Source organism: Apteryx mantelli, chromosome 25 (assembly GCF_036417845.1).
Source record: "Apteryx mantelli isolate bAptMan1 chromosome 25, bAptMan1.hap1, whole genome shotgun sequence".
NCBI classification, from domain to species: Eukaryota; Metazoa; Chordata; class Aves; order Apterygiformes; family Apterygidae; genus Apteryx; species Apteryx mantelli.
The window spans coordinates 6,559,573-6,582,773 of NC_090002.1; the positions used below are offsets into that span (position 1 = coordinate 6,559,573).

Genomic DNA, 23,201 nt, shown 5'->3' on the forward strand with positions numbered 1-23,201 from the left:
GGGCAAGCAGGACTGTCTGCATTATAACCCAGCTCCTTGGGATTTGAAGTCTACAAATGTATGAAAGTGGATGTGAACTCCCAGGTTACTGCCCAGCCAGCAATAAGGAGAAGGCGACACTGATCAAAATCCAGGGATGGGAGAAGCAGAGCGAAAAAGAGGAGCTAATGGCTGTCCATAAGTGGAGGCACCCCAGTAGGGAGTTTTGTGTATAGCAAGTGGCCAGGTCAGAAGTTTAGAGCCTCTCCGAATGTAGACTGATTCCAAGAAGGATTAAATTCTGATGATGTTCTGGGAGCCTAAGTCATCACAACAACCTCACTGTGCTGGATATAGTTTGTCTGCTAAGAGAAAGGGGATGGCATCTAAGTTAGGTTGGATAGTCTTGTTATGCTTAATTTCACTATTTTGGATTATTTTGCTTGGTACACACTTCCCAGTTTTGCCTTTTTTCCCCACCTTGTCCATAATTAATGTACAAAAACTTGTTCTTGGAAAGAGTAACAAGAAAGAAACAATGACACCTCTGATCTCTCAAGTGGATGAATATATAAACAAAGAAACACCAAGTAAAATTCTCCAATTTGGAAATTCAACAAGAGTATATTTATCTTTAGTGTTGAAAACTGTTTGGGTTGCATGCCCCTCTGTTAGAACAAAGTCCAATGCCCACAGCATGGTGTCATCCTCATGTTCACACACAAGGAAGTCCTACAGGCCAAATGATGATTAAGAGCAAGGCAGTGTGGTGCAAATCCCATCTGTCATCCAGCATGAGAAATGAATTCCAGTCACAGCTGCTTCAGTTGCTATAATGACATTCCACTTCGCCTCTTTGAGTCCTTCCGTGCAATTGGACTGAAGGACAAGATCTCCTTGTAAATATGCTCTTGAAAAACAGAACAAAATAATCATGAATATCACTACCATATTACTGTCGTTTGATTTCAGAGGACACAAATGAAACTTTGATCATTACATATGCTAAGAGGAAGTATTCAGCTGAAAGGATACAACAGGTATGAGTTGGGAGGAAGAGAAAGACAAAGCATAGAGATCTTAGGTGAATGCATAAAGACAAGAGCAAGGAAAGGGAGATGTACACTGTTTATCACTGAGGCACTAATAGGCAATAGTAGTAAAGCCAGCCTTACTCAGTGTGTGCACAAGAAACAGAAAAAAGAGGCAGGAAAGTCCCATGCTAGCCAGGGACAGGATGATGGGAACTTCAAAGAAGATAAACTTCTTACTTCTCCACTCATCTATTGAAAGCTTTTCATGTTCCAGGGAATCATCATAGGCCTGTTGTGCTTCTGTCTCCTCCTCAACGTCTCGAAACTGATCAAAATAGGGGTGGGCCAAAGCCTCCGTGGCTGTAAGGCGCTTTTCCACGTCTAGCTGCAACATCTTGTCAAGCAGGTCCACTGCTGTAGGAGGAGACAGGAATATTGCTAAGCAGGTAAAATGGAGAACAGCTATCCTGTGCATGAATCCCCAAAGTGATAGCACTAGTGATTCCGGACATGAAAATGAAACAGATGCCTCAACCTGGCCAAAGCGTGGAATTCCCATTAGTCAGGATGCAAAATCCACCAAACAGCATCCTCAAGTAGCTCTTAGCTAACAGAAGTCTAGTTCTGACTAAGGTGTAAAACAGGCAGAAATAACGCATTAATCTTGAATAGGCCTTGCTGCATGGATGGAGCTGCAAGAACACAAACAGCAAGCCAGTAACTTCAAGATAGATATTTTCAGTTTTAATCATTTGCTTTCACTCTGACCCTTGTAACTCAAAGTGGTCTTAACATGAGTAATCTATAAAGAAATCTATACCCCCCTGGTAAACAGGAAGGCAGGAAACTCAGACACCAACCAGTCTGTCAGCCCTTTTCCCCCTTGTTTTTAACAGCTTAAAGCTTTCTTTCTCTCAGCTTTTAGAAGTGTTTTTCTCACCCACATCTGTAAGCTACCTAAGGAAAGAGCTACTTGTAGGAGATCAGTTCTTACCCTGAAAATTGCACATTTCAATTGCCTGTTAAATATCAAAAGGTACAGGTGTTTAACACACAGTTATGATCTAAACTGTACTCTTCCCACAAGAAAAAAAGAATACTTGAATGGACTGTGGAAATTTTTTGGCTCTTTACTAAAACTTATGATGCCTCGGATTCAGGGCTGGGAAATAATAATGAAAAAGAAGGGCTGGTTTGTTCATTTGAATGCTATTAATGGCAATATCACCTGCTTGGCTACAAGCAACAAGCCTGGAAACCAGTATTAGCCAAAATTCATCCTAACTCACACCAAACGGAGCTGAAAGTGTTAAAAGATTACATGCGACTTTCCTAGTCCCATAATTTGCACCCTGCAACCTAGACATCCTGCTATACATCACGTGCTCTCTTCTGGCTGGTTGATGCAAGAGTCAAAAGTTTACCTTTTCCTAAAATACTGTATGTCACTGGCCATGTCATTTTAAAATAATAATAATAAAAAGAGAAATGGCCAAGAACGGCAGAACATTGCTATTGTAGTGCTATTTTATCTCCTACAAGATAAAGAATTATTTTGCTTTTAGCTTACACACATTTGCCCTGGGGAGGGCTAGCCTGCTGCAGGGGTATAATCTGCAAGGGAGGAAGTAGCATGAAGTGATGAGAAAAAAGAAACAAAATTGCAGCTGTGGTGTTCAGCCTACCTTGTTTCCAGCAGTAAAAATGTGTGAGAAATACTGAAGATGACTTACCCTGAGGATTGGCTTTGGGGAAAAGCACAGACAAATCCTTCTTGGGAATTTTTGGAAGGGACTTGATATAACTTTTAGCCTAAAAGAAATAGGAAAGCACAGCACACACATTTACTGCAAGTCGACAAGTGCAAGGGGGCTGTAAAATAGAGCTTTTGGTTTAGGGCTAGATGAGCAATGGAGAATGAAAAGAACAGCACATTATCCTAGATGTCACACTTCAGCAACCAGCTTGTGAGGAACTATTTTTATCAGTTCTTTGAGATACAGAAATACTCCCATCTAGAAAATGGCCAGATTGAAGAACAGAGGAGGGAGATGCTTTGCTGAGCCATGAGGCACCTTACCCAGGAGTCCTAACTTCCAGTCCCTACAATCCACACCTGTTCTCAAAGCAATACATTAAACATTAAAGTCAAATACATCAGATGTGCCACTAATAAAGAGAAATGTTTTCCTTGGCAGGAGGGAAAGATTCTCTCTCCTGTTCAAATGACTGATTTAAAAGCAACATCCCTCTCATCTCAAAGACACTGTAAAGTCAACTTCTCTCCACCATGCCTCTGACAGCAAGGCTCTGAATAATAGTCACAGTGAGCTTCCTTACCGCTTTGTCTTCCAGCTTCTCCACGAAATCTTCTCCTGGATACCCCATTACTTTCAGGATCTGAGTCAGTTGATCTAGGTCTGGCATGCTGTGTTAAAGATTATCGATCTAGGAGCAAGCCCCAGATCCCACCCAACAGCTCAATACTATGTGCAGGAAGGCCTGAGGACCTCTGAGAGCTACGAGTAGGTTATGATACAAACCCCACAGAGACACACAAGCAGAGACTCACTATACTGGCAAAAAACTCCAGGACAGCTTCTCTTCCCAAGACTCAATCTTTCCACAAAAGGATTCTTTTGCTGGCACAACTCCATCAACAGAGAATTTTGCTGGCACAAATCTGCCGGGGTATATGCCCGTAGGTTTTGGGATCTCCCTATGCAAGGGTTTGGGGATGAAGCTGTGGCTATGCAAGGTTAGATCCTTGATGTAAGGTGCATGTAGCCAGCACAGAGGTGTATTTCCAGGGGTGGCTTGGCCCTTCCACTGTTTCCCTCACCAAAAAGACCCCACTAGTCCCCTGTGACTACCTCTTAGTAAACCAGACCTATACCTCTTTCTCTTGGTAGCTTCATATTCACAAAAGCATTTTCACATGTGACAAGAATTAACTGCCCCCCAGGCAACAGGTCCAGTTTGAAAGGATACAGTCTTTTCCTTTAAAGAGCGTTTTCCCAGTCAGCATTTCTGCCATGATACAGCCAATAGACCAGATATCCACTGTTCAGGGAGAAAGAGAAAAAAAGAATGACACAAGTTTGAAGGAAGAAATGATTGCTGGGGCTGTCTCCTGCTTTTTCAGTCTGCAGAAGGCACTGATTTCAATTTCACTCTCATTTTCCACCCTCCGCTGTTCTTTCTATGCCACTACAATCATTGCCTTCATCTCTTCCCACAAGCGCTACCTTTGGGAGTTGTCCAGCTGGGACTGTGTCAGCCCAGCTCTGCTCTAGGAGAGACATTGATGATAAAGAACAAAAACATCTGGAGGATTACATGAGATTTGACCCAGGCATGACAGGGGGATCTTTTGGCTTGTCACCAGACAGTCAGTCACACAGCTGAAGCAATGCGACTCACCTGTCTGGTTGTAATGCATCCAGTTGAGAATGACTTCTGGTGCTCTGTACCAGCGTGTAACCACATAGCCTGTCATTTCAGCATCTGCGTGTCTTGCCAAGCCGAAGTCTAAAATCTGCAATTCACCAAAGGAAAAGGGAGAAGGAAGGGCAGGAAAGAGAAATCCTACAGGCAAGTGAGAATCTAATTCTATGAGGAAATGAAACGGATCCAATCAGATAATAACGAAGTTCTTCCTATACCAGAGCCACCCACAGGACGGTTCAAAGAACTAACAGGTTTGGCTTAATTCCACTGTAAATTGCAAGCAGGCTGCAAAACCAGTTGTTGTGTGAAGACCCTGAGGAAAGGGCTCTGTGTTGTGTGCTTCCTGGAGTGGCACTTCCTTTCTTGAAACTTAAGTTTCAACTCTAAGGGGTTTTTTTTAATTGAGTTCTTCTGTAACCTGGAGGCCAAGGCATGCTTCCAGGCCAACACAACTCACCATATCCTATAAAAACACCCTGCAGCTGACAGGGAATGACCTTTCCCTCAATACTGGAGATGAACATAGTATGACCCAACCTTTACAGGCAATAGAGTCGCTCCCTGTAACATATGTTACAGAATGTATGCTAGACCATCATGACACACAGCTGTAAGCAATCTCTTTAGAGCAATGCTGAAAACAACTTTGTTTAGAATCACAACTATCCTGTTTCTAGTCCTAGTCAAAGAAAGCCAAAGGGTAACTGTGGTTGAATTCAGTTATCCTTCAGGGATCATTCGTCTAATGCAAGTATTGCTCAGCAGTATTGAATTTATTTAGGAAGTCATTATGAACTTCAGTAGAGCAGGAATTACAGTGACAGGATGTTCATTCCAAGCCTTGGGCCCTGATTCAGCAGGTTACATAAGCAGGTGGGTATTTCCCACTGACTTCAACCAGCGTGTAATGAAATACCTTGAATCAAGTCTCAGAACACAAGAGGAAACATGACGATGCCTGAATGCCAGGATTCCTGCTCACAAAGCAGTTCAGCAGCAATCTGATACGCTACATGCTACAAGCTGCAAAGTGGTGCTTTTTCACCTACCTTTAGTTGACAGTCTTCATTCACAGCCAGATTGCCTGGCTTCAGGTCCTAAAACAGACAAGATCAGAATAATAAGGACATTATGACCGGGAGCTCATCAACATGAGACTTAGTCAAATCTCAGCTTGCCTTTGACGGTGTACCGCAGCATCCTGAATCCACTATCAATACCGCAAAGACAACATGCCTGGCATACTATACAGCTCTAGATTATGGAAACGATTTTATTTGTTCTGAAACAGTTTTCATTTTAAAAATATCAGTTTGTCAGAAAATACATCATTTCCTTAAAATACTGCTCAGGTAACGGAGCAGATCCAAACAAGTATAAGGTGTAGGAGGGAAAAAGAGGGAGAACTCTAGCGAGAACTAGGAAAAGATAAGACTATTAGTGAAATGATGTTTAGGAGTTTGTTATTTTTAAGACTGAGCTGTGTTTCTCTCCAATAGACAGAATTAGAGTAATAGTGCACATGAACTTACCCTGTGAACGATTCCAGCAGAATGAATGTACTGAAATAAAAAGAGGAGTCACAATATGATCACCAGCAGACAGGTCTTTCTTTTCTCCAAAAAATCAGAGAAAAGAGAGCTACCAACAAGAATTTGCTGAAAACACAATCTCTGGAATCTTCTGCAAGGCCCTGGCCCTCAGTGCATAACTCCACAGTAGAGGTTACAGTCACAAAGGAGAAACAATGTCTGCTAACAGAAAACAACCTAGCCAGCAATCTGAAATCTCTGCACTGAATTTCTGACAGTATTTGCAATTATACTGCCAGCCTAAAGAGGCATGGAACAGAAGAGCAGGTATGGAACACTAGTTCCTTAGAGGAGTGAACATTTTGATAGCTTAAAATTTATCAAATAAAGAAATCAGAATTACAGATAGGAACATGGTCAGTAAATGATACGAACATTTTGTTGTTCTGTGTATTAAACCATATGAAAAATTCTGTCTCTTTGTTAAAACACAAAATTGGGGGTAAGGTTAGAGTTTCAAAGACTAACTACATGGCTTTTATTGCACCAGTTAAACCTTTTGTATATTCTTTCCCCCCTTTATTTGAAGTCAAGATAATGGTGATCTGGAGAAAGGTGTTATTAAGGTGAACTCATTAATGCCTTTAAACCACTGTTTTGACTTTAGCTGAAGGGTATTAGAGAGGGGAGTATTAAGACATTATCTCTACATTTCAGGGTTTGGAGTGATTGTTTTCTGTTCCCCCAATGCCAGTTAAAAAAGCAGCATATTCCTTGCTCATTGTACTGGATAGAAAATTATTCCCTCTGTCTTCTCTGCTAAGAGACTGAATGAAGAATTTAACAGAAGCTCCATTTGCTAAAAGCCTCTTACTTTCTACATACAGTTTTGCTAGGAGTTTTGGCAAGTCAAACAGCGACCCAACTGCTGTCACAGAAAAACGTCACAAGGTCTATGACTGCTGGATTATTTCAGCAGCTGATCGACTAATGTGAAAGAGCACTCACTTTGTTGATACGTGCTAGATCAAGAGTAGTTCAATAACAAATATCTGTTATCAGGGGATGCCATTAAAAATACAAATCCTCCTGTGTGATGTTCAAAAGGTTATTTGTTGTGGTCAGCCCAGAGGCGATACAGAACAAGATCTACTCCCGGAGGAGATAGGGTGAGTCACTACATCTCTTGGTACCCAAGCCTTGTAGTGTCTCCAGACCCACCTACCTTCAGCCCTTTCAGCATTTGGTAGACCAGGTACCGGATCTTTTCATCACTGAATTCATGTCCCATGATCTTTTGTAAATCTGTCCGCATGTATGGCATCACCAGGTAGCTAAAAGGCAGTAAGACAAGGCACTGAGTCTAGAAGAAAAACATAAGGAACCAGGCTAGCCTTGTTCTCACTTGTTTTGCTCCTGCAACTGCATAACTTACTGCAACTAAGACTGGCTGCTGTAACTATGTTCCTGGCTAACTAAGGTGGCCTGCAGTGATGCTGGGATTTCTATGTGCTCTCAAAATTGCTTTCTCCTCCCCTCAAATTAGGTACCTGACATCAAACATGAACAAGGATTTCCCAAACTTTGATGGTCCTGAATTAGTTTACTTTAGACCTCAACTGATGTTCAATTCCAGACTGTCTTACACCATCTGGTAGCTAAAACATCTTGCGCAGCTTTAAAGAGTCTTGCAAAACTGCTGCATTGGGTCCCAAATTTATCCCTGTAATACTCTTCAACCCTGCCTCAGAAGACAATGTCTAGCTCTATTCAGTCATTGGCCTGCCTGCTGAGACTGCTAATTAGTTGCCAGTCCTCCAGTGGGAACCGCTCTGAGAATCATCAAACACTTTACGTGTGGATTGCTAAATATGCAGCCATCAGCTGAAAGCCAAACCCAGGCATATGCTATTAGTACCCAAGGATTGTGAAGTAAAACCAACTGGTCCAACTTGACCATCAAAACTGAGAGAAATGCCAAAAAAAGAACAGCCAGAATTAAGGTAAAAAATAAATCAGATCTTTAAAATCCTCTCAGTTTAATTGTTCTATGGCCTGATAAATGATACTGCTCCCATTCTGACTACAGCCTCTTAGTTCAGCAGTCACATTGCCATACATGTAGTATGTATCATGCTACATGTGACATACCCATGAAATGTAGTGCCTCCTAGTTATATATGTTGGTACATACACGATGTGTTCTGCCAGCTGTGGACATGGCATGTGTGATCCGTTTATGTATTCTGGGTGTTTTAGCCGCTGGAACTGACCTTTGCTTTTGATTCCCCTTGTTATTTGGGGATGTCTGGCTTTAGCATGGCCCCTTTCCAAATCAGCCTGTAGAACCACACCTCAAAATAATATATTATTCAGATACCAAATCTGAAAATGTCTTGGTTAATGATGAAATCTAGATAGAGTGAACACACAGCAACCCCCAAACTTACAAGTCCTGGAATCCATGGTAAGAAGGGGCAGACGTGAAGACATCAAGCAGCCCAATGACCTGATGGATAAAAGAAGTCCAAACTTAAACCTGGAAAGCATTTGCTGTGTAAGGAGGACTCATGTAACAGCTCTCCATCAGCACATGCACGTGTGACCATTTAGAAGGCTATCTGAGGAATCTGAGAATTCCTCACGATGACGTGCAGCTACTTTTCCTCTTACTAATACATGGCAGCACCCATTACACACATCTGTTCAAGGCCGGTGCCAACTGGGTGCACTAGGCAGGCAGCAGTTACAAACCCCAAGACTACATGCATGTGCTCAACGCAGGGACCTCTCAGTTAAAATAAAGGTGCTGCTGCCAGGAAGGACTTGCTCCCAGGCAGCAAGAAAGTTCCCCCTGCTTCAGTGGAATGGAGAGAAATAAGTACTTACATTCTCATGTTGCATATGCTTCAACAGCATGAGCTCTCTGTACGCTCTCTTGGCAAAGGTCTCTGACTGGAATGGGCGGCACAGCTTCTTGATGGCCACTTTTTCACCTGTCTTCTTGTCTATGGCTGAACTGCAAGCAGACAAATACAAACCAGTTGTGACTTTGGCCATATGTTTTAACAATACTTTACCACAATACTAAAACAAGTTCCCTCCTAGAGAAGAGTCAATTCTGGACTTCACAGAGGAGCAGCAAAGAAAGGCCCCTTGATCCTTCTGTGCTGGCAGAGAAATATAGCGGCATTCTGGACACACAGGTCTGCTGTGTGACTTGGGTCAGCAGGTCACAGCCCATGCTCTTTGGAGGACTAGACAGGATGCCAAATAAATTATTAGTGGCTAGTCTTCATTCCCTTTAACACTTGCTTTAATCTGCAGAAATAAGCTGGAGCTAACAGAGCAGTGAGAAGAGGGAAACACAAATGGTTAAAGGTCAAGATTAGCTATAATTCTGCTCCATATGCCTTCTCCTGCCTTAACTCACAAAGATAAGGGAATACAGCAATTTCTGCTTTGCCATCTGCCTGGAGGCTGCTGTCTTTTAAGGTGGGTCAGCCTTCTTCACAGTCTTCTGGAGCAAAGACATTAGATGTCACACTCTGAAAACATAAACTACTGGATTTAATTCCTTCAGAACCCAGAATCTTTGATGCTCTAAGTTCTTCTGTATAAAAACAGTTCCCAGCCTGACAGTGAGATTCTTTCATAAAGCTAATGAAAACAGAGCACAACAGCCTTAGCTGGAGACAAGGCTGAGAGAGATGGGTTCTCTGTTTAAATTTCAGAACTGGAACCAGGAACCTTCAGCTTTCTGTTCCTAGCCCTCCTCTGACTTAAAGTAAAATACTAGTATTTTATGAGTCTCACAGTCTTGTAATTTTGAGACAACGATGCTAAACTGACTGTGTTAAAACAAGGTTACTCTAAAGGTCATAATAATTGCATGCAGATTTAAAATCTGTGAGTTAGTATTTGCAAAGTGGTCAGAATGTGGGAAGCACTGTGTGGCTTTTGGTACTGTCCTGTCAGAGAGAGGGAGAGTAATATCTGATACCTTGAGGCATTTTTTAAGGTCAAAGTATTTATTAATATTACTAATGCTCTCTCAAGAATCACTTGTAAGGCAGCATTGTCTCCATCTTACATCTTTTTGGTTTTCAGGGCTATGAAGGGGAGTCTCCATGCACCCTCTAACGTATTGCTGCCTCAGCCCTTCCCTGACCCCTTCAAGAAGCAAACGGATGAAGGAAGGGCTTTCCAAGCCAAACCTCACTCTGGGTTTCCAGAGCAGTTCCCACTGCTTTATAAATTCTTCTCTCATCTCACAGGGAAACTAAAGGGCAACAAACTGGCACATTTATTTCCATGGCTTTTAGCTGTACAGTGCAACCAAGCCCATGTGAATGTTAGCGTTAGCACTTTGCACGCTTCCTCCACAGGCAGCTTCAGCCTCACACAGACACATTCCTTTTGCTTCCTTCTCTGAAGAGATGCAGGATTAGCCCCCACTGCTGTCCCACACTGCCACAGCTCCTTCCTCAGGACTCTCTGAGCCTGGGAGGGGCAGGTAACATAAGGCTGCAAGGCAGAGGCAATGTTACAGTGATCTCCAAAGCCGTCACTCAGATGCAAGGGCAAAGTCTTCATAAATGGAATAAACAGGAAAATACCAGTCTATAATAACACAGCATGCCTGGAGTTAAATGGTGCATTTCACCGGGTTTAGGGCAGACTCGAAGTAGGGTAGGCTGGGATATCTTGCTCAGCGTGGCTTTCCATTTGGGTTAATAATGAAAAGAGGTTATCAGTTCCTTGCTGCAAATCTTGGAAGTCTGTTAAACAGCTTGCTTTAATTGTTAGCCACAAGTAATCAGCTGTGGTGTGTTTTCCAGCAGCCTGGCCTATCAACAGCTCTCATCTAGTGAGCAGACACATCATCTCCGATACTGTCAGATAATCTCTCTGGTTTTGGCCACTAAGGTCCCTTCTAGCTGCTCTAAGTTGAGTGTGATGAGAGCAGATGTATCCTTTGACAGCTTCAGTACAAGTGATGTAGCCAAAGCATTCAGCTGGAAAAAGCAAAGGAAGTGCTGAAATAGCTACACAAGACAGCGCCAGTGCTGAAGAGATGACATAAGAGTATATCTTATGAGGAAAGTGAAAATTTATCTCAGTTTCAGTAGGACTCCAGCAGGTGTCAACAGAAGGGGCAGCACAGTGTAGAAGCTCCCTGAGGAGCAAGGGAAACAAGGGGAAATGACTTGGACCACAGTCAAACAGCTTCTGCGGACTGCTGCAGTACCCAAGCCAGCTTTCCTATTCTGAGAGCATGTGTTTTTTCCTCCCTTTCTAGTTTCTGACCTACAGGGCAAATATCTAACCCCACCATTCAACAGCTTGTCAACACAGGAGGCTTTGGGGGATGTAGCTTCAGTCTGCCCAGCATAAACAGCATTACTTTCACCCTTGCCAGAAGGCATAGCTAAGAGCTAATTCAGCTGACACAGCTGGGGAGATCCCACAATGTTCTTCCCAGCATAGGTTTAATGAATAGCTGGAAGTTCAGGATGACACCAAGGCCAACCTCAAGACAAGGTCACGCAAGCACTTCGCAGGCCTGCAGAGGTGGCCTGGAGTGCAACTGAAGCTCTTACTGCAGAGCATGGGACCCCAGGAGCTCAAGCATGCTGTACTGACAGCTATGCTGGAAGCCAAGGGACAGAGTCACTGTTCCTGGCTCTGCTGATAGAGGTTGGCAAGACCAACACTTGCTAAGTTAGAAGACTCTTTGCAGAGTTACATTCAGCTGAAAGCCAAATTGCTACAGATTTCAGAAGAATTAATGAGGGAAGAAACATGTCTTTCCTATTTTTCCTGAATCAGTTGCTCAGCTATTCTAGACCACTCAAGAACCTGTAAAAGCAGACAGCTTGACTATAATGCTGCCATAGAAAGAAGCTTCCCACCAATTCCCAGCAGAGGACAGCAAATCCTAACTCCACACACTTCCACTTGTTCTTTGCACAGGAATTGGCACCAAACCTGCTCGGTCCAGCACGCGTTGTCCGTGCCAAATTAATGCCATTCAGTACTCTGGGTCTAGTTTAGCGCACACCCATCCTGCCCCGAGATTCTCCAGAGCAGCTGAGACATTCAAAGGGACCAGTAAAAGATTTGTTTTGCTGTTGTTTTTTTTTCCTGGTGGGGAAGGAAAATTTGAAAGGATTTTTCTTCATGTTTTTGTTCTCTCATTCATTCCCTTTTTCTTTTTTTTTTAAGCCTTTCTATTTGATTTTACTTTTTTTTTTAATAAAAAACAGAAAACAGTACAAATATCAAAAGTATCAAGTTTAGTCTTTCCTGGTTTTGCTGGACTCACTTAAGTGTCTCAGAAATGCACCTTGCACATTAAAACCAAAGTAGAAAAAGAAAACATTCACTGCCTCTTTGTGTGACAAAGGCAGCCAGGGGACAAACCCAGAACTTAGGCCGTAGGGTCTCGGTATTCCTGCAGTGACAAACAGATACTTTGCAGAACTCCTAGAAAAGGGGACCCCCCTCTTTTGCTCTGCCTGTCACATTATGAAGCAAGCACTAAGTTCAGATGCTATCAATGGGCTGCTTCACATTTAACCTTTCTAAAAGTCAGCAGAGTCCTCCCAGATTTACAGCAGTGTAACTAAGCAAGATCTGACTTTTTGTGTTTGCTTGCATTACAGGCACCCTTGCTCAGCTATTCAACTAACAGCAGCTTCACACTGCTCTCTTGGAGGTGGAGGATCATCATCAGCCTGGCAGGAAGTTCCAATCTTTTACTTGATCCTGGTTTAAAATAAATTGTATCTATTTTATGAATTCAAGCTGGAAGCAGTAACAAGAAGTCATATTAACCAGCTTCTTTCTCTAGATAGTCTGACATCAGCTGCCTTGGACTAGCAGCAACTAACGTTTGTCTAACCTGTTACTGAAAGCATGCTGTGAAGAACATGCCTTAACCATCGCTGTCTCTAGAGGTTTGGTGCTTTGTTCCAGTACCCAACTCTGCCAGTATTTACAAACGGTTTTCAAATATTTGAGGTTTATTTCCCTTGCTGCCAGACTGACAAAATTCCTTCCTTTACATAGGCTAGAGACTAAGGCGGGCTTGAAGGCACCGTGGCTCCCAAAGTCAAGGTAATATCACAAGCTAGTTTTGTTGCACCTGGCAACGCTGCCCATCTCCTGTCCCATCAAACCGTTCCGCAAGATCTGCCTGTCCGGGTGCCAGCTAAGAGGAACAGGAAGCCTGCACAGGTGAGCTCGGGTACGAGACGAGACTCTTCCCTCTCTGCCCACCCAGAGTAACCATAGGAGGAAACGCCGATTTCTTCAAGCAACCGAGTCTCTAAACCACAGCATGTCACTACTCACACCAGGGCAACTGAAGTAGGCAGGAGACAAACCACCTTCATCACACATGCAAATATCTTTCATAATGGAGGGGTGCTAAGAAGCACCTCCTTGTTTCCCCCCCAGAGCGATACTTTAAACACCCCCAGCCTGCCCCTTGTTCCCACCTGCCCCGAGGCGGGCAGGACCCTCACTCACCACACCGAGCCGTAGGCCCCGGACCCCACGGGGTGGATGGACGTGTATCTCCTGGGCAGCTCCCAGACGGTTTTGTTCACTTCCTGTCTACAAAAGCCTCTTCTCCTTGCGATGCTCATCGCCTGGCGGGTGCAGGAGTGACTCCCCCCCAGAGTACTGAAATACAGCTGGACTTCTGGGGGAGACAAGGACACCAAGGCCTTCTGTGCAGGTAAAAAATGCTCTAACTAGTTTCCTTCTCCGTTTTCAGCTGTTGTGAGCGTGAAGGGACATGTCTCTTGGCCCTCCTCCCTCCGCCTCCACATTGGCTGAGATGAGGCATCAGGTTTCCAGTGAGACACGCCTCAACCTTGCACAGGTACTTCTGGACTCTCCTATAGGAGCTGGGAGCAGCAAGCCCCAGTGCAGGCACAGCTCCAGCTCACGTGCACCACGGCAAGCTCTCCGCAGGAACAGCAGAGAGGCAGCCCCTGGCCAGGAACCCCTCAGCGACTTACAAACCCCGGCCGCTGATCTCGCCACTTCTGCTTCTTCCAGGAGTGGCAGGGAGAGCAACCAGGCTGCCAGCGCACACCAAGAAATGCCTTCGTGGGGCTAGGAGGGGGTCTCATGAAATCACTGCTCTGAACAAGTGGATGAGTAAGGACCTGTTGAGCTGGGGAATCTGGGGTCACGTTTGAAGCAGATGACAAACCACAGCACCTCATCAGACAAGAAGGGACATTCTTCTCTCCAGCAGATGGAGGACTGTTCCAGGCTCACGATGAAGGACACCAGGAGTTTTGGGTGTTGGTCTGATCGCTGTGATAATCCACAGAAGAGGAAGGAAATGATGGTGATTTTCTCCTAAGCTCCTGGCCTGGTTTCCCAGCAGAGTAGATGCAGCGAAAGCAGGCTGAGGCTCTCCGCTGTCGTCAGGTGACTGCAGGTTCCAGAGCTGCTGTGAGATGGGACCATCCTGAGGACTGCGCGTGCCCAAGGCTTTGCTGGGTCTTGTTAAAATTGTTCCAGTTCCATTTCCTGCAGCAGGTCTAACCCCTTCTCAGGTGTTCTTGGACAGCACAAAAGACAAATTTACTGCTCTGTCTACCGATACCACACCAGACCAGTAAACCCAGACGGCCTGTATGAGAAGGCCTATTCCCGGTAAGCAGAGAATGCTTCAATATTTGTTCTGGCTTTACAAGAATGAGGTGGTGCTCTGAAGGTGCATCCTACATATTTTCCAAAGGAAGTGACTAAGTTGTGTCCTAACAAGCTAGACCAGCTTTGCTCTACACCCCCAGCCCTCATTTCTGCTTATATCCCCTACTAGCTTACTAACTGTAATCCTTAAAGGTGTCCCTGCCTTTAGCATGTCTATATAGCAATATTAGAGCCCAGAAAGCTGATAAGTAGAAATTCTTGAAAACTGATAGCACCATTTTCCATAGAAGATTCGTTTTACCTGGGTGTAGGTGACCGCTGCAACATATACTGTTCTTGAAACAGCAATGGTAAGGTCTGCTGTTTTATGTAAAATACAAATTAGGGATAAGGTGCTGTTAGAATTTTAAATTTGCATGTGCATACAGATGTACACAAACCCTACCCTGGCTACAGCAACACTGCAGTAAGGAATTAAACAAAAGATTGGTTTGGTTCTATAAATATACCTGTGAGCAAGAGGTATTACAGCAAAAACTACTGGTACATAAAATTACAAATGAGTTGTATGTTTGCTTAACACACATCTCTTGCTCAACTATCTGTGCACACACACACACAGTTAACCAGTGCACAATTAAGAAGTTATAAACATCTAGGACATTCTTGGCTGTAATAAGATGAATTAAATCAAGTGACTGATTTAAAATCAAATAGGAAACCTTGAGGTATTTTGACGTAATCATTTCATTTTGTAGTTGTAGTTTATTATTTTCCAATTTGATTCTCACCAATTTAATGTTTTTTGCTGAGCAGGATATTACAACTGAGCACATTCAGGAATTGTACCTTGGGTTTTTTGGTTTGGGTTTTTTCCCCCCAGAAAACAATGAATGACATGTCTTGCTTAATATTTTTTCTCCCCTCTTGATTTGTACCATAGTGAGCAAAGGTAAAAACAAGCAGAAAGTAGTCAAGAAAAAGAAAAAAAGATCTTCCTAAGTATTCAAATCAACTGCTGTACAGCTTTGTGACAGGTGAGCGTACAAATTGTAGATTTCAGCTATCTAATTTGGATCAGTATGTGTCTCCTTGTTTTATCAATACCTGGGAACTTCAAACATTGAGGCTTTTATTGGAGAGTTTGAAGAACGCAGCTTTATTCAGTCATTCTTCTGATTGTTTTTCTGAACAAATGGCACAGATACACAACAGAAGTTTAAAATCTCCATTATGGACAGCCATGATAGATTGCTCTTACAGGAACCTCTTGCTCCCATAAGTATCTTTTCCACCAACAACTAGATGACAGCTGAAGAGCAAGAGAAAAATTCATCTCTAAAGAGCAAAAAACAAAAAACAAAAACAAAAAACAAACAAAAAAAACCCAAAAAAACCCTACACTACTGGGGAAGAGACCCAGGTCTGGGCAAGTAGCAGAACTCTGGTCTACTGTGTTGAATAAAGTCCTTCCTAGACTAAATGGAGAACAAAAATACTTTTACTGGTTCCAATACTCGTGGTTGGACTACAAGCTAGTTTTGTATCAGTCAAAGAATTCACCTTGGAGAAACATGGGCATAGAAGTCTAGTGTATGCAGACAGAGCAATAAAAAAGGTGAAGAGCTAACCAACCTTGCCCCCTCACTATCATACACAAGTTCCTGTATGACACAAGTGAGAGGTTCATACCTTGCTAAAACAAAAGGTTTAGCACGAGAGGTTTGTAAGTACCATCAGCCCAGTAAATCTGAAAAATAGGTTTTATTTTTAAACCAGTGGTATTGTGACATCTTATCTGGCATAACCAATTACAGCAAAATTCATGGATAGAAACAATATAGCAGATCTCTTCTTTGAAGTGCATCCTCCTGTTCAGTTTCCAGGCAGCTGAACAGCATTGCACTGAAGGTAGGGAGTGCATGCCACATGGGCTCCCATTAGAGTACAGACTTTGAAGGAAACATTCCCACTCACACACACGCACATACACACACATACACACACACACGCACAATGTCTATATTTTTAAAAATCTTTAGCAATATTTCCGCATGAAATCACACTGTAGCATCTACACATAAAATGGCTGATAAAAATAATCTTGCTGTAGGTTTACAGAGAATATCTACATTTTCATTTGAATACCTGGACTGCTGGTCCAGCAGAAAGGGGAGGTTTTCTGTCTTGATTTTGTTGGTCTGGGGAGAGTTCTATCCAGAGCATGAAATAACTGCTCTCTCCATCTCACCCCAAACTTCTGTAGAGCGTTTGACCTGAAGAGATCACTGGAAAGTAGCCTAGGAAGAATCAATGGCTTTATCATTCATGTCCCATCCCTTTGTGCTGCCTCTTCAAACACAGGGTAAAAACACTAAAAACAGTTTCTCTCCGTCCCATAAGTAACGAGGATACAAAATACTGCAAAAACCTTTCTCCTCACATACACAGGTACATTGTCCACACAGGATGCCTGCAACAGATGAATGTCTAAAAAATGCCTCCTCCCCAAGTCCTAAAATTGGGCTCCTGAGCTCCTCAGGTACAGTTCTAACACAAAAATGCTGAAAAAACCTCCCTCCTGCCAGTCTCTAACTCTGGGCATTTCATTCATTCAGAGTCCTGTAAAATACAAAATATTTGAACCATTATTGTATTCAAACATACTCCCTTTTCCCATTTCCTCAGGCAGAGATCAACCTGCTAAAAAGCAGTCAAGCAGCTCTTGTCCAAGAGGGTAAAAGAATCTCTAGTAAAATGCTATTTTTACTTTTATATATATACATATATATATATGTATATATATGTATTCAGCGATTTAGACAGTGAAAGAGAGATTGTGGTTTTATGCCTGCTGATTTCTTTGCTTTGGATTCCAACATTTCTAAAAAAATTATTTTCAGGAAATAACTTAAATTCCAGCACAAGATGCCAATTGTTTCTTTGAAGAACATTTTTTACACTTGATCTCACAAAAGACTTCCACCCCAATCTCTCTTTCTCTGAAACCGTAAGACCAGAACAAAGAAAAAGGTGCATGTTTATATGTTGTATATTTTATCCTTTTCCCATCAGAGCCTTCAGAATGGCAGGTATTTCACACTGCGCTGCAGCACAAGAGGGAGGATGCTATGATTTCGTGGCACTGGCTGAGGTACTCAGTAAAATAGCTCACTGATGATTTAACTGCCCCAGTGCCATCCCCAAAAAGTAAAAACAAGAACCAAGTAGCTCTACATGCACATACAGCTATGACATGCAAAAACACCCCACCTCTTAAGGAACAAAATACACAAACATGTGGCTAGCAAGAACTTCTCCAGCCTCTCTTTCCTGGGAACTAATGCTGGGAAGCCTCAGAATGAAAGGAGGGAAAGAGGGAGAAATACAGGAATACCCAATCCAGGGAGAGACACTTGGAAGGTCATTTTCTGATTACATAGTGTTCATGCCTGGCTATCTGTGAGCCTTCACCCTGAAAACAGCAGGGTCAGATTTCCACTCCAGACTTCCTTTCCCCTCTTTCCCCATTAGTTTAAGGCACAAACATATTTACAATTTCTATCAAAACCTGCTCGTGTTCCAAGACAGTCATTTAGAAGGCCTGTACATTCTGCTGTACACTGTACCAGGAAAATCTGGATGTAAATCAGCCACCTGGCATGGAACAAGGGCATACCTCAAGCCCACCTTCAGTCCTGAAGAAAATGGAGGACTACTAAGACCAAAAACCAATTTTCATTACTGTGAGGTTACTTAACTGTAGAACTGATAAAATGGCAACGATCGTGACCAAACTTAAATGTCACCTTCCCTGCCTTGCCCCAGCAGTGGTGCAAACTGATTGACCACTGTCACTCTGGAAGGAGTAAAGAGCAGTCAGAATAGGTCTTCAGAGGCTTGTCCCAGGCTGTACACAGAATACAAGAGAGCATGCAGCATGTTTACATAGATTCAACTTTCTTCCCTCCCCCCACCCTCCCCAGTTCAACACACACAAAACCCCTCCACCAAGGAGAATATTGTTGTGACGAGGCACTTGAATACTTGGAGAGTCCCTATGAAAAGGCCTTCCCCTCACAGTGAAGTGGGACAAACAGGAGAGAGCGGTTTCTCAGGACTCCATCTCCTCTTGGTCAAGCGGTGGTGGCACAAAGCTGATTACTTCATCATAAGTCAAGCCTGGTGGGAAAGGATTGACAAAAACTTAAGACTGTATTAAAGATATACCTCATGTGAGAAAACCTGCAATAACCTTAAAGGTTCTTCCTAGCAATATTTCAAAAAGAAAAACATGCTTTAATTTAGAAGGAAAAAAATGGATATACCACCTCAGAGACTAACATACGTAATAAAAGATACTTCCAGAGCCATGAAGACATGTGAATAAGTTTGAAACAACTATAAAGATATGAGCAACTGTGTTACCTACATGTTTGGATGCTAATAATAATAATTAGTTACCATGGATTATGATAATTACATACAAACCGTGTGAAAGATTCACTCAGTATAAGGACCTTAGAACGAACAGGATGCCTACAACATTTTCATCAGCTTCTTTTGTACCTCTAACTCCCAAGGATTAGTTGAACTGTAACTTATAGCATGTGCCACAAGAGAATCAGGCTGACACTCTCCCCTGTCCCCAAGACTCACTTTTCCATTCCTCAATCTCAAGTTCTCTGCTTTCAAAAGACTGGTCATAGGGGTCTGCCACTGGTTCATCATCTGGATCGTGATACTGAGCAAAGTAGGCATGAGCCAATGCTTCAGCTGCCGTAATTCGTTTGTCTGTATCCAGCACCAACATCTTCTCTAGCAAGTCCACAGCTGCAAAAGTCCCAAAACAGGAAAAGAAAGGATTTTACAGCGTGCTGTGTGACATTTTACTTTGCAATTAAGTTCATAAAAGCCCAAAATATATGAGGAATCTATATTTTTCAGGACCTGCCTCATCATCCATAATTTCTTCCTCTCATATCCTATAGCCTATACATACTTTCTACACTTTCAAAAGGGCACATATCTCTTTTCCAAACTACTTTTGCAGGCAAAACAAAACTTGAAAAAAGTCTTGGTATCCCAGGACATGCTAAGTTCAACTTCATTAACAACGCGTAAAACTTTTAATGCCAGGAAAAGCACAAAATTTAAAATGCAAGCCTTACCTAGTGGATTGGCACCAATAAACACATTTTCAAAGTTCATTTTCGGCATATAAGACAATGACTGAATGTAGTTTCTTGCCTGTGGAAACAAATATTTTGTTGAACCATAATACAACCCAGCCACCCAGACAGAGTACACTTCAATCATCCTGAAGCACTGGTTGCATATGGCCTGTCATCTTACTTTGCTTCCTCTTTACTTACTAAGTACTAAGCCCACCAACGTTATCCTTTCTCAAACAGAGGCCATTCAAGATAGTGAAAGAAGAGCTCACATTACTTGAAGTTCATGCAAGACCGAAAATGCATATACGCGGATCTAAGAGTGGCTGCAAGAGCTGACTGCCTCGGAGTCCCCATAAGGCTTGTGCAGTATTCCATCCTTACGGCGTCTGTCGGTAAGCCATACGACTGGCATCCACGCAATGCAAAACCAACTCGCATTCAGATTCCCCCACATCTCAAAGTCAGCGGTTGAGTATGCACTGTCCAAATGTCAAGTTTTCATTTAGTACAAAAATCTTGCTGAAGAGCACGTAGTTAATTCAATACCCACCCCATGCCACATGCGAGCATTTTGTTTATAGAAGGGATAACCTGCACTGCAAACCCCCCACTTCTGCTCAGGTCTCACCTCATGGCTGGGCATCCTGTTAATGAGATATGCAGGGGGTGTTCCCGTCAGACGCATGATCTGCTGAAGCTGGTTAATATCTTAAGTGCCTAGTCAAGGGCTTTGTTAAAAACAGTGCAAAAAACCGTTTCAAACAGAAAACAGCTGCATACAAAGCATCTCTCCTGCAAACTACAAGGCACAGACCAAACAGGCAGGGTCCACTAATTTTGTCAAATACTTGTGAGAAGTTTAGCAATTGGACTAGTGAACACTTAAAACGATGGAGAATTACTGATCACTTGCTAACAGTGTCAGTACAGAAAGGAAGCATTTCTGTCTGCCACTAGTAGCACTGAACTCCAACATGATCACCATCACATTTCCCAATAGTTTAAGCCATCAGAGTAGAGATCTCCTTTGGCTGAAGCTACTCCTCAAAAGTTTTCCTAGGCTGCTGCAGCTACATGCAACCCAGGAAAAAGAAAGAAAAAAAAAAAAAAGTCTTATGCCCTGCACTGGTTACAAGATTCTTTTTTCATACTGCATAGAAAGTTCTCAAGCTCCTTGTGGTGCAAAGTGAAATCAGCTCACAATTGACACCTCCTTCTAAACAGCCATGAATGCACTCTGATATGTGGGCGAGGTGACAGAAGGCAATAAATGCAAAATTAGCAAAACATTAGCATTGCATAAGACAGAGTTAGCTGATGTCAGTGAACAGGACAGAGAAAATAAGAGCAACAAAAGTGATGCAGAAGAAAAGCAAATACAGAACTCACTACAGTGACACACTAAAGCCCCTCAAATACTTAACAGTTTTGCTATCTTCATATAACATAAAAATTTAGCAGAAACAGTACCTCACTGCATTTTTTTAAACAGACTCTTAACTTGGACTTGACTAAGACTAATTCTTCTTTTTATTGCACAAGGTTAAAAGAAAAAACAAACAAACATACTTCAGTCTTACATACACAAACCAATCTGGTGTTTAACCTAGTTAACCTTTAAAGCTTGTGTCTCTCGCTAATCCCCTGTACTTCAAACACCAGACTACCTTTCATCAGGGTTCCCATAAGGTCACTTCACAGATGCCTGAAGGCACCTGCTTTATTCAGTTCTACCTTTCCAAGAGATAACCCAGTGCTTTCTAAATTGGCATGGTATTCAGCAAGTTTCCCAATTCATCTGGCAATTTATGGCTACCCTAATGTTTTGCACTTACCATCACTGTTACAAGCTGCAGTACAAAATAATCTTCTCACCACTTTCCACCGCATTGATCGTCTGTTACTGAACAGCAATGATAGCTTGCTAAGGTATTTTGCTAGTTACCTCTAAGCAAGTTCATTGCTCGCTCTGCACTGACTTGTAGTCTGTACTGTTACAGCATCCCTTGGTCTAATTTCTATGCACTTCATCTTCAGAAACAGGTAAAATTAAATGCTGTTTAACACTACCTTCATAGAAGTTCACAATCTAAGATTAAATCAACTAATATAGAAAAGATGGTAGGGCTGAAAATAAGGGTCACCCTTTAAAAAGGAATCTCCAAACAGCTTTTTGTGGTTATCTTGATTAAAAGGCCCTACACAATAGCACCCTTTAAATGCATGGCATGTTTGCTTATATACTCGGCAGACTATCTTGTGTGCCTTGGAAATGGCTTCTGCAAAAGAGCACCTAAAAGCCATTCGGGATTTTACAGCACAAAACCAAAGATGGTGGCAGTAGCGTTTCAGAAAGTAATTATACATGAACGCCCAAAAAGGGATGGTGTATGTTCAGAGGATGACACACTTGCTACTGTTCAAAGTTTCCCTCACCAGAAAGATCTTTGGATAGGCAATCTGGAGAAATAATAATTGAGACAAGTCTCAAGCTCTTAGCTGTGAAAAATGCTTCCCCAGTAGCATCTGATCATCCAATATATCATGAAGTAAAAACCCACAAACTGAAAGAAAAATCACAAAGCAATAAAATGAGAATATGGAAGGAAGAAATCATACCATAGGCAAAGTTAAGAGGAATAAAGATCAGATAACACTCAGTGTATGAACTCAAAGACATCCAGGAGTGAAGAATGACAAAGGAAGAAAAACAAAAGAAATTCCAACACTTACTACAGACAGACTACAGGAGGGCAACACACAAATCTGGGACTTCCAAAAGGGCAGATATTACAATCAAAGTGTAAACTCACAGACTCTGAGGAGATTTTCTTCAAAAGCTCAGGCCCTGGGGTTCCAACGAGTCTCAAAATGAGCTTCAACTGATCAATATCTAATGATGGACCATAAAGGAAAATGCTGGGACAAATCAAAATGAAAAGTGCAAAGTATCAGCCTATTAATGTTGACAGTTAATGTCTGCCAAGGCCTCAACTAAAACACGATTTTAAGCAAACTGTATTCATTCCTCTTATATAAAATTGAGTATCCCCTTATAACACAGCTCTGCCTATACCACACAGATTGAATGACTTGACTACAAATATGCCACATGCATTGAGTTGGTCACTGCATCCTTGACTATCATGGAGCAGAAGACAAAACTTCTGCCCCACTAGTAAAGGATCAGTTTGCATGCTCACTTCACCCTTTTAGACCCCACAATGAAAGCAGTAGCTGTTAGCAGTATTAAGTTGTATTAGTGACAGATGAAGTAAAGCAGAAGGCTAAAAAGTTTAGGCACTAATATTAAAAAGAATTAAGGCCTTTTGTGAACACACTCTAAG

The 23,201-nt window shown here is 42.4% G+C and overlaps 2 protein-coding genes across 5 annotated transcripts in view; both read right to left on the reverse strand.

Annotated features, from left to right (window-relative positions):
• Positions 1-584: 584 nt before the first annotated feature.
• On the reverse strand, positions 585-16,911 carry MAPK13 (mitogen-activated protein kinase 13). Of its 2 annotated transcripts, none has more exons than XM_067310735.1 (13): positions 16,826-16,911; positions 13,532-14,582; positions 8,885-9,014; positions 8,446-8,504; positions 7,221-7,329; positions 5,996-6,025; positions 5,513-5,560; positions 4,437-4,551; positions 4,005-4,076; positions 3,354-3,433; positions 2,747-2,825; positions 1,251-1,427; positions 585-889 (listed from the first exon to the last, which is right to left on the reverse strand). In XM_067310735.1, exons 2-13 carry the CDS (start codon positions 13,648-13,650, stop codon positions 810-812), a joined length of 1,098 nt encoding a protein of 365 aa, XP_067166836.1. In that variant the 5' UTR covers positions 13,651-14,582; positions 16,826-16,911; the 3' UTR covers positions 585-809. The 2 variants fall into 2 exon arrangements, with proteins under 2 accessions (XP_067166836.1, XP_067166837.1); XM_067310736.1 differs by lacking the exon at positions 16,826-16,911 and adding an exon at positions 14,979-15,528.
• MAPK14 (mitogen-activated protein kinase 14) overlaps positions 16,423-23,201 on the reverse strand; it is a 28,159-nt gene continuing 21,380 nt past the window's right edge. For 2 of the 3 annotated variants that reach the window (XM_013946706.2, XM_013946687.2), the window contains 4 exons: positions 22,668-22,747; positions 19,849-19,927; positions 19,337-19,510; positions 16,423-18,859 (listed from right to left, as the gene is read on the reverse strand). In XM_013946706.2, the coding sequence (XP_013802160.1) occupies positions 18,792-18,859; positions 19,337-19,510; positions 19,849-19,927; positions 22,668-22,747 (401 nt within the window). In that variant the 3' untranslated portion in view covers positions 16,423-18,791. Of the gene's footprint in view, positions 18,860-19,336; positions 19,511-19,848; positions 19,928-20,482; positions 20,563-22,667; positions 22,748-23,201 lie in introns of all 3 variants that reach the window. The other variant, XM_013946694.2, reaches the window with a different exon arrangement.

Bases quoted from the DNA above. Each gene is read 5' to 3' on its own strand.
- MAPK13 (XM_067310735.1), bottom strand. From the start codon at position 13,650: ATGAGCATCGCAAGGAGAAGAGGCTTTTGTAGACAGGAAGTGAACAAA. The intron at 9,015-13,531 runs GTGAGTGAGGGT...GTCTGCTTGCAG, and splicing joins GGGGCCTACGGCTCGGTGTG to TTCAGCCATAGACAAGAAGA. The intron at 5,561-5,995 runs GTAAGTTCATGT...TGTCTGTTTTAG, and splicing joins CTGCTGGAATCGTTCACAGG to GACCTGAAGCCAGGCAATCT.